Genomic DNA, 15,547 nt, shown 5'->3' with positions numbered 1-15,547 from the left:
AGGGAGCAAGTTGCTTGGGCCCATGTCTTAGCAACCTGTGCTGCAAAACTAATGGCGGCGGTGAGCTGTGAGCCCTCCAACGAAAATGTAGCGAGAAAATACAGGGCGAGTGGCAGCCGTCTAGATGAAACAACAGAGGAGATATCACCAACCGTGTGGGGTGACTTAAAAGAAAAGGGGCATGTTAATCTGCACTCACCTTCGAGTAGAAGGTCCTATTAATGGAGCATTTCATAAGCCATACATGCAGCATAAGAGGAGCTGCTGCGCCGTGCAACATCGAACAGTTTAAATGACTGCGTTTACCTTTCCAATTCCCATTTCTCGGCTTCACCACCTTTCTAGAGGTTCCAAAGTGTTGGGTAGCATTAACATAGTGTAACCTGGAAGACCGGTGCCGGCTCAATGGCGGAACAGATTCGGGGGCGTTCCCGGCTTTTGGCTGACGTCGCGTGACGTCGGCAAAAGCCAAAGAATCTCGGGAACGCCCCCGAATCTGGTCCGGCATTGACGGACAGGCCCCTCGTCCAATGGCTATGCTCCATTTATGGAGCTAGCCAATCGGAGGAGGGGGCGTATCCCGACCCACACACACAACTCAAGAGGTTTTTTGGCGCATGCGCAAAGCGCATGGCCAGGCAAAACCTAAAAAGGGGACGACTGGTAAAAACGTTGACATTCAGGCTTCTCATAAATTTCTTAGTCATGGGTAAGTATGTGGAAAGAAAGGCAGAATAGAATACAAATTGCAGCACTTGGAGCAAGAGCCCTCCCTCCACGCCCACTCGGTGCCTCTGTTTCGGACATTATCTGCCTCACACAGCAGCATGGCGCATGGCGCATGGCGCACGGCGTTGGCGCGCGGGATGGGTTCCAGGAAGGAATGTCCCAAACATCGGTGCGCAGGGCACGCAGATGGCGGAGATGGAAGCCACGCGTAGCTCACCTCTCCTCCTCCAATCCGAGGCGCGCCTTGGAGCAGTGGGCGGGGCCTGAAGGTACACAGCGGAGCTGGAGCCCTGGTGCTGAATCGGGTAGAATAGTCTAGAGGAGGAGTCGTGGAGAGAAAGGAGGCAGCCAGCGGTGCAGAGTGCAGCCCACAGCGGACGATGGCACCCAAGTGGCCAAAATGCATCAAGACCGTCTATTTTGGTGAGCGCGCATGATTTTTTTTTATTCCTCTCAGACCATGACTCCTATTCTAAAAAGAATGGCGCGAGAGAGAAGCGTGGGCGAGTGAGCAAAGCAGCGTGGCGAACGAGCACGGCAGCGTGGCGAACGCGCTAATTAAAAACAGATGGTGACATGACCCCCGAACAGAAGGCGCCCCTGCTCGTAACCGCAAGCTGTAGGCCGTGGGCGGATACATTTCCTGGGAAAGGTGGGACATGTACCCGCCTTTGCCCAATTGCCTGCTGTCTTTTTAGAATGACGCACGCAAATCCCAATAGAAAAAGATGCACAAAAAACAACCACACTCGCGAGCGCGTGAAAAGTCCATAGTGATTCCAAGAGGTCGTTTTACTAGAGTAGCGCTTGCGCGCTGCGTTAGGCTAGACCTAAAAAAAACAAGGGGAACTATTAAATGTCTCATGGTCGAAGAGAAAAACATCTTAAGTGCCAGCAGCACTCTCAACCACCTCTCAGATCAGCAGTTGCGCACCACCTGAAGCATTGCACACTAACATACATACACCACCAACTAATCCGGTCTGCCAAGAAAGCCGCATTCAAAGACCGTCTAGATAACAACGCCCACAACAGCAAGGAATTATTCAACATCGTCAAAGAATTTACCAACCCATCAGCCAACTCCAACGACATCACCCCCTCCCAAGCCCTCTGCGACTCCCTAGCTTCCTTCTTCCACAACAAAATCGCAGACATCCACAACAGCTTCGACAACCGACCCGAAGACCAATCCACCCAATCTTCTGCAGGACCCTCACCCCCCCTGAACATCCTTAATGACTGGAACCCAATCTCCACTGAGGACACCATCCGCCTGATGAACTCCATCCACTCAGGATCCCCAACTGACCCATGCCCTCACCACATCTTCAACAAAGCAGACTCCATCATAGCACCACACCTCCGAGATGTCATCAACTGCTCCCTCAACTCCGCCACCTTCCCGGAAAGCTGGAAACACGCAGAACTCAGCGCCCTTCTGAAAAAACCCACAGCTGACCCCACCGAACTCAAAAACTACCGCCCCATCTCGCTTCTTCCGTTCCCGGCCAAAGTCATTGAGAAAGCTGTCAACAACCAGCTCGCCGCCTTCCTCGAAACCAACAAATCCCTTGACTCCTCACAGTTCGGCTTCCGAGCCAAACACAGCACTGAGACCGCCCTCATCGCAGCAACAGACGACATTCGAACTCTACTGGACAATGGAGACACAGTCGCCCTCATCCTCCTCGACCTCTCCGCTGCCTTCGACACAGTCTGTCACAGCACCCTTCTACAGCGCCTCAGAGACGTAGGAATCCAAGGTAAAGCACTGGAATGGATCACCTCGTTCCTCACCGGAAGAACACAGAGAGTCCGCCTCCCACCATTCAAGTCAAAGTCCTCTGAAGTCATCTGCGGCGTGCCACAAGGATCGTCACTCAGCCCCACCCTCTTCAACGTATACATGAGCCCCCTTGCGGCCATCGCTCGCCAACACAATCTCAACATCATCTCCTACGCGGATGACACTCAACTGATCCTCTCACTCACCAAAGACCCTAAGACCGCCAAAACCAACTTACACGAAGGAATGAAAGAAGTAGCCAAGTGGATGAAGCACAGCCGTCTGAAACTGAATTCAGACAAAACAGAAGTCCTCATCTTCGGCACCTCCCCCTCCGCCTGGGATGACTCTTGGTGGCCAGAAGCCCTTGGAAAAGCCCCCATCCCGACGGACCACGCACGGAACCTGGGCGTCATCCTGGACTCCTCACTCTCGATGACCAGACAAGTCAACGCCGTTTCATCATCTTGCTTCAACATTCTTCGCATGCTCAAAAAAACATTTCGCTGGATCCCCACCGAAACTAGAAGAACGGTCATCCACGCACTGGTCACGAGCCGCCTGGACTACGGAAACACACCTTACGCCGGTACCACCGCAAAACTCCAGAATAAACTCCAACGCATCCAGAACGCTTCAGCCAGGCTCATACTAGACATCCCGCGTAAAGAACACATCTCTGGTCACCTGAATAGCCTCCACTGGCTCCCCGTAAATAAGAGGATTACTTTCCGCCTCCTAACCCAAGAACACAAAGCACTTTACGAACTTGGGCCCGAATGCCTCAACACACGATTGTCCTTCTACACCCCCTCCCGTCAGCTGCGATCCTCCAACCAAGCCCTTGCCACGGTACCTCGCATCAACAAAACCACTATGGGAGGTAGATCCTTCTCCTACCTGGCAGCTAATACCTGGAACTCACTTCCCACTCACCTTCGCCTTACTCAGAACCACCTAACATTCAGAAAGCAACTTAAAACTTGGATATTCGACAAATAATTCCCCACCCTCCCTCTAGCGCCTTGAGACCCTATGGGTATGTAGCGCGCTATATAAATTTCCTGACTTGACTTGACTTGACTAGTTATACTGACATCACTCGCACCACTCTGTGTCTGACACTACAAAAAGCACCCTCACTCCTGCACCCTTGTTGTCTTTTACTACACAGTCCTCACAGACTAGCAGTCACAAAGTACTAGTAGCACTCTCTTACCCCTCACTAAGTAGCAGTTTTCTACTGCGGGCAGTTTGGTCACACCCTTCACAGACTAGCAGTCAAGCGCTTACCTGAAGCAATCTTGCTCCCCACACAAACTAGCTGAAAAGAGCTTTCTGATAACTGTAAAGTGCCTCTTTGTGGATGTGTGTGTAACTAAACGCAAGACCTACTTTATTAGGTGTATTAATACAAGCATGTGTACAAGGATGAGTAACTGAATTTATGGATGAACGATTGAGTATATGGATGGATGGATGAGTGACTGTTTGGATGGAGTGGAGTCATCCAGAAATGCTCAGGTGAAAACCACATCTGTAGACATTGCCAAAACTTGGCAATTCTTTATGTTTTGTGATAACATAAACTTTGGCTGACAGCCAAAGCTTTCTATAGTGGGTGAAGTAGTGTGGCTCACTGGTTAGAGGCGGCAGACCCGAGAGCAGAGGACGGCCCGGGACCAGGGTTCGATTCCCGGCGCGGCAGGTTTCTGGACCAGGGTCAGCAGACTCGATAATTCTCTCGCCTCGGTGCCCACTCTGATCAGCGATCACACTCGGCAACTCTGGGCATTAGCTTGCCTCATCTTCACTAACGGCCCCACCAGACCGCCGGGGATGCCTGGTCTCACCCTGGAGATACCCATTAAGGGACCATCTCTCAGGGAATCCAGGAAGGGTTTCGCAGCGGTCGAAGCGCCTTGGGACCCTACGGGTAAGTAGTGCGCTATATAAATGCCAATACATTTACATTTACATATAGCCAAAAATAAAGAGATTAAGCAATTACAAGTACGTGGTATGATGTAATACAGGAAATGCGGAGTACCCTAATCGTCTCTTGTGTAATACAGCTCTGGAAAGCTTCTACATATCTGTATTCATTTCTTTTACCTTGTAGAGAACAACAAGGAACATTTTATTTTCTAAAATCAAAGTATGGAGGTGAGAGAAGAGCTCCCCATGTGTCAGGAGTTTTATTATTTATTTGATTGCTGTGACTAGCAGCACACACTGCAAGCTGTTGCCATAACAAAAGTGAAAGCAGACCATGCTAATTACAGCCTGTTTCCACTTTTGAACGGTGCCGGTGGGGAATAACGCACAGCGATCAAGACTGTAGAGGCAGCTTTGGAAAGGGGGCTATGTCCACTTTACAATACTGTCTCTTCCTGGTGGATCTCTGCTTGAGGATCATTTGGGATATGGAGTCCCCCAACAGGGATCCACTCCACTGGATAACAGGGCTTATGTTTGGGGGCACCCTTCCAACCCCTCCCCCACCCCTTCCGACAGGTATAGGCCTGTGTTCTTTAAAGCCACAATAATTAAACAACAAGGGGTGGTGATGGACAGAGTTTCTGAATTAAGCAGAATACTCTCACCCAGTCAAGAGATCAGGGCTAGATCCAACACCGTTTTTTAGCTCACTGCACCATCCCAGCTCAGAACCTGGCTATATGCAAATTAGTCTGTTCCTGTCCCAGTGCATGATGGGAACAGGGCAAACCAAACTACCAAGCCAATTCTTTCACTGGGAAGGAAACAAGCTTCCGGGGACCGGTTTCTGGCATTACAGCCGTCTTCGGCCCGGCTTGCTTGAATCCTGATGGTGCAATGAGCAAGGGACTCACATCTGAGTATACCCTTCCACGCTTATGGTGGACAAAATAATTAAACAACAAGGGGTGGTGATGGACAGAGTTTCTGAATTAAGCAGAATACTCTCACCCAGTCAAGAGATCAGGGCTAGATCCAACACCGTTTTTTAGCTCACTGCACCATCCCAGCTCAGAACCTGGCTATATGCAAATTAGTCTGTTCCTGTCCCAGTGCATGATGGGAACAGGGCAAACCAAACTACCAAGCCAATTCTTTCACTGGGAAGGAAACAAGCTTAATTCAGACACTCTGTTCATCACCACCCCCTTTTCTGAATCATTCTTTAAAGCCACAGCAGTCTTTCTACCCCCACCCCCCCACCTCCTTTCACAACCTGGTTGGGTGGATAGGGGATGTTTACCCCTTAGTCAGACCCCTTCAAACCCTGCACACTAGAACACCAGGGAGTGATGTCTTTACTGTTTTGGAGAGGGTATGCCCCCACCCTCTAGTCATGAGATAGTGCCCATAACTGTATTTCTGCCTCAGGGTGGGGTGGTTAAGGGTGTTTATCTACTGTTTGCCCCTCTCGGGGCTAAGGCTAACGTCTCACTAGATACAAGAAAAAAATGGTCAGAAGAAAAAATAGGTGTGGGGGGCGTCTGTGTTCCCATTATAAACGGGTCCAACAGTTGCTCTTCCCCGCCCCCTTATAGCAGATTGTGGGAGTTTACACCTAATCTGCTCGCCAGTGGAACAAAAGGTCCACTAGGCCCCTGCAGGAAAAATGGTCATAAAAAAGGCGTGGGGTGGCTCACTCAGGCATATGGCGGTGCTCTCTCCCCAGAAGAGGCCCAACAGTTTACCACAATGTTGCCCTCAGAGGAGCAGTAAGCCCATCACGTGAATATATTTTTTTCCTTTAGGGAAACAAAAATATGGGGTGTGGGTGGGCCACCCTGGCTGTGGACATATCCCCACCCTTAATGCCCCAACAGTCTTATCTGCCTGCCTGGAGCATCCACATCGCCAGCGATGGGACATTTTGATTTTTTTCAGCATATTTTTGACATATGAACCAGCAGAGTTGGGGGTAAATCAAAATTTCCTCTTACTTGCCATGATGAATTGCTGCACTTTTTAAGGCTTCAGATCACACGCCTCCCGGGGAAACCTACCAAACCCAGAAATTTCTGAAAGCCAGACACCCAACAGACAGAGTTCAGGTTGGTGTGCCTTGCCTGGGTTCCACGTTTCTTAGCCATAATGGCCTGCAACCCTCAAGCTTTGACTGAAATCACACCTTTTTATTACATTTCTTTGAGGAAAATGTCTGGAATCTTTGCAGATCCGTACAGTTCTTCCCACCAAGCATTCTCCCACTTCTTAAATGGTAGTCAGCTTGTGTGGATGGAATGGGTTCCCGTAACTGGAACGTATGAAACCATCATGGCAAGGACTCTCATTTGGTCTGGATAACTTTTGTGGAAAGAAGTTATGAAGGCCTAAGCGTGAAGTGCCCCAAATGTCAAAAGGGCTCAGCAATGGGGTGAAAAAGTCTCCCCAGCTAATGCCTTAAAATTAGTTCAAGATGTATACATTTTGCTCCTTGGTTTTTATGACGTGGGATAGCTTCTTTTTAAATGAAATGCACATAGAATTACTTTAAAGGGCCCTGTAGCTATTCTTTATTTAAAAAAAGCGCTTTTTTTTAAAGAACAATCTTTTACGAAAGTTATTTGTGGTCCGAAGATGGGCAGAACTGTCCAGGATTTGACTTGATTAACAATATTTTCGATGAAAAATAGTGTTACAAATGTTTCTTCCTTTATATTACTGGGACTCTTCTTCGACCCCAGCCTTGTGTTTCTCTGTGGCTTTGTCAGAAGTGCAGCTTAATATTTGTATAAACGTGTTCAGACTAGAATTATTATGGGGGTGGCAGTGGCAACTTCCTCATAGTCTGCAATCATATGTGGCACCACCCGCTTCTTTGGAGCTGTGGTGTTGGGTGGAGAACTGTATCACTTACATTGTTTATTTATATCTATTGTATTTTTCCTAAAATATGTTGTGCTTGTTTTATTCCAGCAATGGCCATAATCAGAAAGTTCATATGCACATGGTGGATCTGATGAGCTCTATCGTTTGTGAAGGTGATACTGTGTCACAAGAGCTCCTAGATACAGTTCTTGTAAATTTGGTTCCTGCACACAAGGCAAGTCCTGATGATGATGATTATTATTAATATTGTTTTGAGAAATATGTTGTTAAAACATCTGTAGAAAAGTTAACAAGATAAAGATTGGTTCAGATGCAAATTGTTTTGATGTGGCAGCAAGTCATTTAGAGCCCATAGTCTCTCAATAAATGTCTTAAGAGTGCAGGCACAGAGACACCTAATGTTAAACCAGCCTGGAATGCTGATACATTGTAGTGGGAGAGCCTGATGTCCTTCCTTGTTCAGCATACAGCTACTTGTTACTGAAATGTGTTTACTCTCTGTGTGCTTCACTCTCCCTAAAACTGATGGACATCGTACCTTTCTGACCTAAATAAATTGTTTATGGGAGTTGTCAGTGATGTAACTAGATCTGATATATGGGGTGGGGGTAGGAGGGGGAGGTTAGGAGATTTTGGACTTGGCAATGCCCATATATAACTCCTAAGATGCATACTTTCATAGCCATTTTTAAACCACTGCAGCTTATATAAATACTGGGTGTCTTTGAAGAATGAAGTGGAGGCAGCATTTAGTGATTAATCTTCTTTGTATCAAGGATCCAGGCCATCTCTGGGGCATGAGTCTGTATTGGCCTTGGTCTTGCATTAGCCATTAGCGCAAATGGACTCCAGTGGTTGTTCTTCTGATGTATCCCCATCATGTACGCATTCCAGTATCTCTGCACATGTCTGTAAGAAGTGCATGACTGAGGTGGAGTTTGATGTGTTTCTCACCATAATGAGTTTAGTTTTCTTAAGTTTTGTAAGCTCACTGTTAGAAATGGAGTCTCTCGTTGGCAGAGGTATGCACTCTGTCCAAGTAGGGACCACCACTCTAGTCCGGGTAAGCTAGATACACACCAAGAGATAACTTGTTCTCTGGTATCTTGGCAGAGAGCAGTCTGGCTTATTTAAAGAGGCGATGTGTAACTTTTTTGTGCAACAAGCACAAAGTAACAGTGAAAACACCACAAAAAGACATCACAAAGGTTTTTAACAAAACAGACAAGAAGTTTATAAATAAATCAAGACCAAAACTACAAAAATCCAATAAGTAGAAGTGGTGTTATGAATTTTTAAAAGAATAATAAGTGTTTCTAGCCCTTAGAAGCTATAAGCACTTATTGGTGTTATCTGGTCGTTCTGGACCTGAACAAAGTCAACAGTTCAAACTGACCGCGATGGAGCACTGGCCAGGAACAAGAGCCACACAGTGGCAGCGATATTTTGAGTCTGTCAAGCGAAGCTCCAGTTCAAAGTACTGTGGTTCCGAATGCGATGCGCTGGGTAAATCCACGCTGGAGGGGTGATGCGTTGATCTTCTCCACGCAGTGGCGGCGATGCGCTGGTTCTGCTACATGCAGACTGGGAATTCGTTTAGGTTTCTGGTGTAAGTATCTGGGTCTGTTTCCAGTGAACCAGGCACAGGAGCAGGGGTAAAGACTTTGATAGCCCCGAGTCTCAAGCAACAGGAGGCAAGCCAACCAGCCCTTGGAGATCACTTCAGTCGCAGGTAGAATCCAGCTCACCGCAGCCGGGTCAGAGAGCAGAAGGGCAGCACCGCAGAAAAGCAAGCCTTCCTGGTCAGTAGTCCAGCAGAGTGTCAGTTCTTGGTGCAGTACAGCAATTCTTTTTACAGAATCCAGTTGTAGGTCCAGAAGTGTCTGGTATAGAGGGGTCACATACCCAGTTCTTATATTCAGCTGTGCCTTTGATGTGGAGTTGACTTCAAAGAAGGGTCTTTGAAGTGCACAAATGTCCTTTTGTCTCTGCCCTGGCACGGGGTAATCAGCCGTTTGTGTAGGGACATGGCACTGCCTATTCAGGTGTCAGCCCCTCCCTCCCTGCCTGCCCGCCCAAGAAGAGCCATCAAGATTCAGATGAGTACTCAGGCACACCTAACCTTCCTGTGTTTATGGTTGTCTAGGGAGAATGTATAAAGTGAAGCTGTCAACCACCCCAGACTTGTATTGAAGACAGTCTGCAGGTACACAGAGCTGTAAGAGCAGAGAAAGGTCCACTTTCCAAAAGTGGCAATTCTAAAATAGTAATGTTAAATCCATCTTTACCAGTAAAGAGGATTTATCATTATCATTCAAAAGATATGAAACATAACAAAGCTACTCCTTTCTAATCGGGAATTACAGCTTCCAAATGTATTAAGGATTTCCCAACGTTAGCCTATAAGCGTAGGCCTACATGTTGCGATAAATAAACTTGGGTGTTTTTCACTACCAGTACATGTAAAATTTAAAGGTACATGTCCTACCTCTAACTTACTCAGCATCCTGCCCTATAGGCCACCTAGGGTCTTCCTGAGGGTGGCTTATGTGTACTAAAAGGGGAGTTTATGGCTTGTCAAAGGGTTTTAAATACCAAGTCGAATTGGCGGTAAAACTGCACATGCAGGCTCTGCAGTGACAGGCCCGAGGCATGTTTAAAGGGCTACTTGTGTGGGTGACACAATCGGTGCAGCTGGCCAACTAGTGCATTTAATGTACATGCTCTGGGTATATGGTATACCACTTTACAGGGGATTTACAAGTAAGTTAAATATGCCAATTGTGTATACACCAATGTTACCGTGTTCAGGGGTAAGTGCATGCACTTTGTGCACGTCACCACCGCTGAACAGTGCTAGAGTCCTAAGGCCAACGAGAAGATTCAGCAAAATGGAGGTAAGCAGGTGAAAAGTTGGGGGAAGGCCACCATAAGGCTCACAGGTCTAAGACTCACCTCTTAAACCCTGACGACGTAGTGATAACTTATTTAAACACAGCATGTAGGTACAGTGTACGTAAAACTCCATGTACCCATAGACCTTGTTTCGTGCTTCATGTAAAGGAAGTATGTTTATCTGTGGGAACAAAGAACAGAAAAGATTTTCCTTTCTTCAGTCTGTGATGTTGAAAAACCTTTTATGTAAAAAAAAATAAACTGAAAGCTGCTCCCAGTGAAAATGCAAGCTGTGACTGCTTCTTCCAAAGTTATATTTTTACATGGTTTGTTACAGTATTATTGTTAACATAATATCAGTACAAAACTGCCTTGGAGGTATTTTGTATGAAATTAACATTATTTTCCTTCTCAATCCAAACAAAACCTTACAGATAGGTTGAACTTACTTTTGGGAGGGTTGTCATGATCTATTTTAGCCCCTTTCCAAGGCAAAGCATTATATGAAGGGAAGTTACATTGGTTTTACTATGAAGAGATCATGTTTATTATTTTAAAAAGCATGAATATTAGGACTTGCTTGGCACCCTGGCCATGCCTAGATTGCTTTTAGATGGAGGCAGTCTCCGTTTTGGGGCCTGGCCTAAAAGCAAATCCTTCATCCAGAGATTACTGGGCATGGTGGAAAACAATATTCAGTTGCATGTTGAAAGTAATGGTGCTGCGTATAGAACCTGGCCAGAGAAGTAAGTTGTGGAGCATAGAGCCTGGCAAAAGCCTCTCCATGCTTCCAGACAGAGCAATGTGGTCTCTGGTGAGGTAGGCTATGAGCTCAGAAGCTTTCCACATACAAATTCTGGCCTGCCCAAGGTTAGACTGCTCCCACAGGCCTCTGAATACAACCAACTGTTGAGTATAATGGAATGTGTGTGTGGACTCCTTGAGTGATGTATTTAATGTCAATTGTTAAGTTGTGTCACATGTATCCAGTTCCTAATTTGTAAAACAATTCATGACAATGCCTAAAGTTTTGCTCAGAAGCCTACAACCAGCACCTTTAAACATATGTGGTGCTGAATACCGAGGCTGCGTAGTCTTGATTCCATCTCGTGCCTCTTTCATCCTCCATCAGACAATCCCTATCACTTTATCTCAGGCTTTTGTGTTCTTTTTTCATCGCTGGTTACTTTGTCACTGTATTTTGGCTTTCTGTTCCTCCTCCATTCACACATTTTTTTTGTTGCTTTTCTTTCTTTTGCTCTTGATCAGTCTGATAAAAAAAAGTGCAGGTCTCCAAAAAAGAGTGATGGTGGGCCCCACCTGCAAACAGAGGCTCAAGTTAATTACTGGTGATATCAACTGTGACACACGAGCATGAGCAGTACATAGTGGAATGGGAGATTAACTTAGAAATGGATTCGTTTTTGCGTCTTGAGCGCCACAGTCCTGGCAAGGGTATGGCTTTTGGGCACAGTCTCGAGCCATGTGCAGGAGGCACTAGGTGTGGAGCCTGGCCCTTCGCTACCAAACCATCTGCTTAGGTGCCAATGGGTGCAGGATGCAGCTTTTGGGCAAACACTTAGCTTAGTTCCCCTCCCCTTAGAGTTGAGGTCCCCACGTCTCATTCATTTGGCTTGTGTTGCGAGCAATGGATGCTCACTACGTGTTTAAAGGGCATTTTGTGCCCTTTATCTGGGCTTCTCAACCACAGAGCTCTGCTTTTTGCTGTGTACATTGACATTGTACATAGTGCATAGCCTTTAGCACACACTTCCCCCTACACCTCCATCCCCAAATAGGAGGCCACTGTGCACAGATGTTGTTTTTAGCAGACACTGCAAAGGTCTTATGTTCCCAAAGCCACTCTGTAGATCTTTAGCCACTCACTATGGACAATGGAGTGTTTCCACTCTTTCCCTTGGCAAGGCCACAGAGATGTATTTCCTGTAGGCATGCTTGTGGCGCATCCCTTGGGCAGTTTGAAAAGGGTTTGAAATTCCAAGGCCGGGGAGAGGTTTGAATTAGCTAATTGAGTGTGAGGATAACACTCCCCTTACCTTCGCACCAGGTGGTTTGGTGTTTGGGGTGCTGACATATAATTCCCATTCTTGAGTAAGACTGGAGGAGAGGTTAAAAATGGGGTGAGGTTAGGTGAAACGTTACATGTCCCTTCCTGGACCTTTGCAAAGCCAGGCAGCATTTTGTATTGCCAATGGATCGAACAGACACTTTTGGGGGGACAGTCACTAGCATGTACGCTCCCAAACAATCCTCTTGTTTTTTTATCAGGGCTCTTGCTCACTGTGGTTTCCCTCGCCGCATGTTTCATTATCGAGTTATTTCCCTGAATCATAGAGGTATCTGGATGGGCTCAACCTTGAAACTCGAGGGATCTCTTTGTTCTCTTCTGGAGGGATCTATCATTAAAATTGCCTCGGGTGTCCTACAATATCACTCCATGTTTTGAACCAGCTTATGGCCTCCCTGCCAAGGTTAAAACCAAGGGTTGATGGTAATGTGGGAAATAATCTATTCCTGCATCTAAGGTCTACATATTTCGGCCTACTGGTTGATTACCTTTCATCAGGACCGAGTAGTCCAAAACCTACTTGGAACTGCATTTGAAATTATTTAAGCTGTGCCCCATACTCAGTGCCACATCCTCTACAACCAGTTCTGAGGTTAAGAGAAAAAAGATATTCATATTGCTAGCCATCACAGCTATTATTCAGTTTTCTGCGGCTTATCAAGTGAACACTGCAACAAAAATGTTTGTACCATGTGGAATACACCATGCTCTCTCATTCAATATTTGTTCTGAAAGGCTACTACTTACTCAAATGGAATATGCTGATGTAATGCAATCGTTCGTAGCATGACGAGTCTGTGTATCCCAAAACTTTTTTTTTTTTAAAGTAATCCGGGTGCCGATTCAACCTTTGTGAAATTGCAGCATGCAGATGCAGAACGCACAAAAGCTTTTTTATTTTCTTGTGTCGGGCTGCATAGGAATGTTGGGAGGTATCGACCTTTTATTCACACACTGCAGAGAGAACCCAAGGTAAACCAATGTAGTTAAGTTTGTTTAAAAAATCGGCTGAGGCCTGTAACTCTATACAGCTTCTCCTAATTGGGACATACTTCATCAAAGGTCTCAACTCCGTGTTATTTCTTGGTCCGTGGCGTCTTCCGGGTCACGTGACTCCCTGCCCCAGTCATACCATATTTCGACGCAAACCAACCTCTTTCGATTTCAAACCTGCCAACTCGCACGGAGCCACCGTGCGCCTCACGATTTCGGTTCCTTTTACACGGCCCAAAGCCCCGCCCCTACCTTGATAGCCAGCCACACCCCCGCAGAAGTACTTTGAGCTTCAGAGGTAATTGGACTTAAAGCTCTGCCCCCTCCAGGGTCCCTCGTCTCACACGGCGAATTTTATTAGGAGTTTGAATGGTCTGTTATTTCGTTGTCTCTGCGTTTTTAGCCGAAATGAGGCATTATTGCTCTAGTTAGTGGGTGATTTATTTATTGTCATTTACTAGAGCGCTGAGATAATTACTTGTAACACCTCTGCAGTTACTTCCTTTGATAAGCACTTTGCCCAGTAATGCCTCACATATGTTAATCAATGCGTCTAAGTATGGGTTGTCCACCAGAAAAATCCCATTTGTTTTACTTCCATTGTTTGTATCTCACCATACATCATTTATCACAAAACTGCTGTCCTGGTCAATTGCTCTTTTTATCTTCAGTGGTTGCTAGCTTCGGGATTGCCACTAAAGGTGTTTGCAGCAGGACCACTCTTCATCTGTTCATCGAGACCAGTGGAATATCCTCGCTCATGCCCTGGATATGGGTGCAGAGGTGGTGAATCCACCTTTGCTTCCTCTCAAATAGTACTCTTTCAGGGTTCCTTATGTTTCCATCCAGTTGTGGTGTGGATGTATGGTGGTGAAGCACTTTTTACGCTGCAAAGTATATCTTTTTTTCAACGATGGGCTGGTGTTTGCTTTCCGCTTTATGAATGCAGCAGGAGGAAGTGCATCTCTTGCTTTGGTGCAGGATTGTTCTCTCCTTTTTTTTTTTTTCTTTTTTTTTTTTATAAATTGGACTTTTTTTTATTAAAGCATTAATAAGCTACACTCTGATCAGCATTTGTAGATTGCGCAGCATGCTTTTTACCTCGCAGAATAGTAATAATAATAATAATATAATAATAAATTCCTTTATTCGGTTTTTAACAGTGCAAAACCATAAAAGTTATCACAATGTACATACATGTTCATATATGAGATAAAAAGCAAATTATTAGTTTTAAGACATAAATGTGACCAGAGTCCTGTACTTTTCTTAAAATGAGGAATAAATCGATAAGTCTCAGTCTGATTTTTTTAAAGGTTGTTCCTATGTCTCATAATGCACTTTAAAAAATTGAGTACATGATAGCAAGTACGTTCAGTATCCAACATCTGCAGGGCTAGCATGGCGGGGCGACACTGTTTGAAACCCCAACATTTTAATAGCGGAAATAGCCAGATCTTTCTGTGGGTGTGAAAATATTTACAGAACAATATTGTATGGATACATGACTGAGGGGACGTATCGTCACATGGGCAAAGGGCCAAATTTGCGTCCCAAGTGTTCTTTTCTGGAAAGGCCACTAGTCTATGAAAAAGATTCAATCTGAACCTTGTCAAGAGCATCTTGTCGTATGTGTTGAGTTCTAATGTCAGATAAAGCTGGATTTGCGGGGTATGTTGTATCATGTTTGCATGGAGCACAGATTGTTTGGTCGATAGCAGAGTCAGCCTGAGAGACTCTAGATGGCTCACCGCTGTTTGTTTTAGGTCTTTCTTTGAAATTTCAGATAATTTTTCTGGGGTGGAATAATACTTTTCTACACCCAAGTCGGAAAAAAGTGTCTGATGTAGGTGAGCCATGCTATTTTGTGTGCACAATCCAGTGCCATGGTGTCCTTCAGAATGTCTTTAGTCAGCAAATTTTTGTCCGACAGCCAGATGCGTCTCCAGAGTAGCAGTGGCTGGATCTTAATCAGGTCTTCTATATATGGGAATCCCAGTTCCATGTGACAAGCATAGATGGAAGAGCATTTTGGGGTGGATAAGAGGAATCTCATGAATGTGTTCTCTGCTGTTTGAAGTGAACCAGTGGCTGTGTGTCCCCATACCCCCGCTCCATACAGGGCGATGGATTGGCATTTTGCAGCATAAATCTTTAAAAGTTCGGCTGGTGGTCTCTTTCCAAGTCCGTGTGAAAAGGTCATTAATGCTACAATTGCTCTTTTG

The 15,547-nt window shown here is 45.8% G+C and overlaps 1 protein-coding gene across 3 annotated transcripts in view; it reads left to right on the top strand.

The window, feature by feature from the left end:
* The window catches only part of PDS5B (PDS5 cohesin associated factor B), a 772,490-nt gene that overhangs the window by 104,748 nt on the left and 652,195 nt on the right, over nt 1-15,547 (top strand). For all 3 annotated transcript variants that reach the window (XM_086935125.1, XM_086935124.1, XM_086935126.1), the window contains exon 6: nt 7,433-7,559. In XM_086935125.1, the coding sequence (XP_086791251.1) occupies nt 7,433-7,559 (127 nt within the window). The remainder of the gene's footprint in view (nt 1-7,432; nt 7,560-15,547) is intronic.

This window comes from Lissotriton vulgaris, chromosome 8 (assembly GCF_964263255.1).
Source record: "Lissotriton vulgaris chromosome 8, aLisVul1.2, whole genome shotgun sequence".
Classification (NCBI taxonomy): Eukaryota; Metazoa; Chordata; class Amphibia; order Caudata; family Salamandridae; genus Lissotriton; species Lissotriton vulgaris.
Note: the sequence above shows the minus strand (reverse complement) of the source record. Positions and strands in the feature narration are given on the sequence as shown.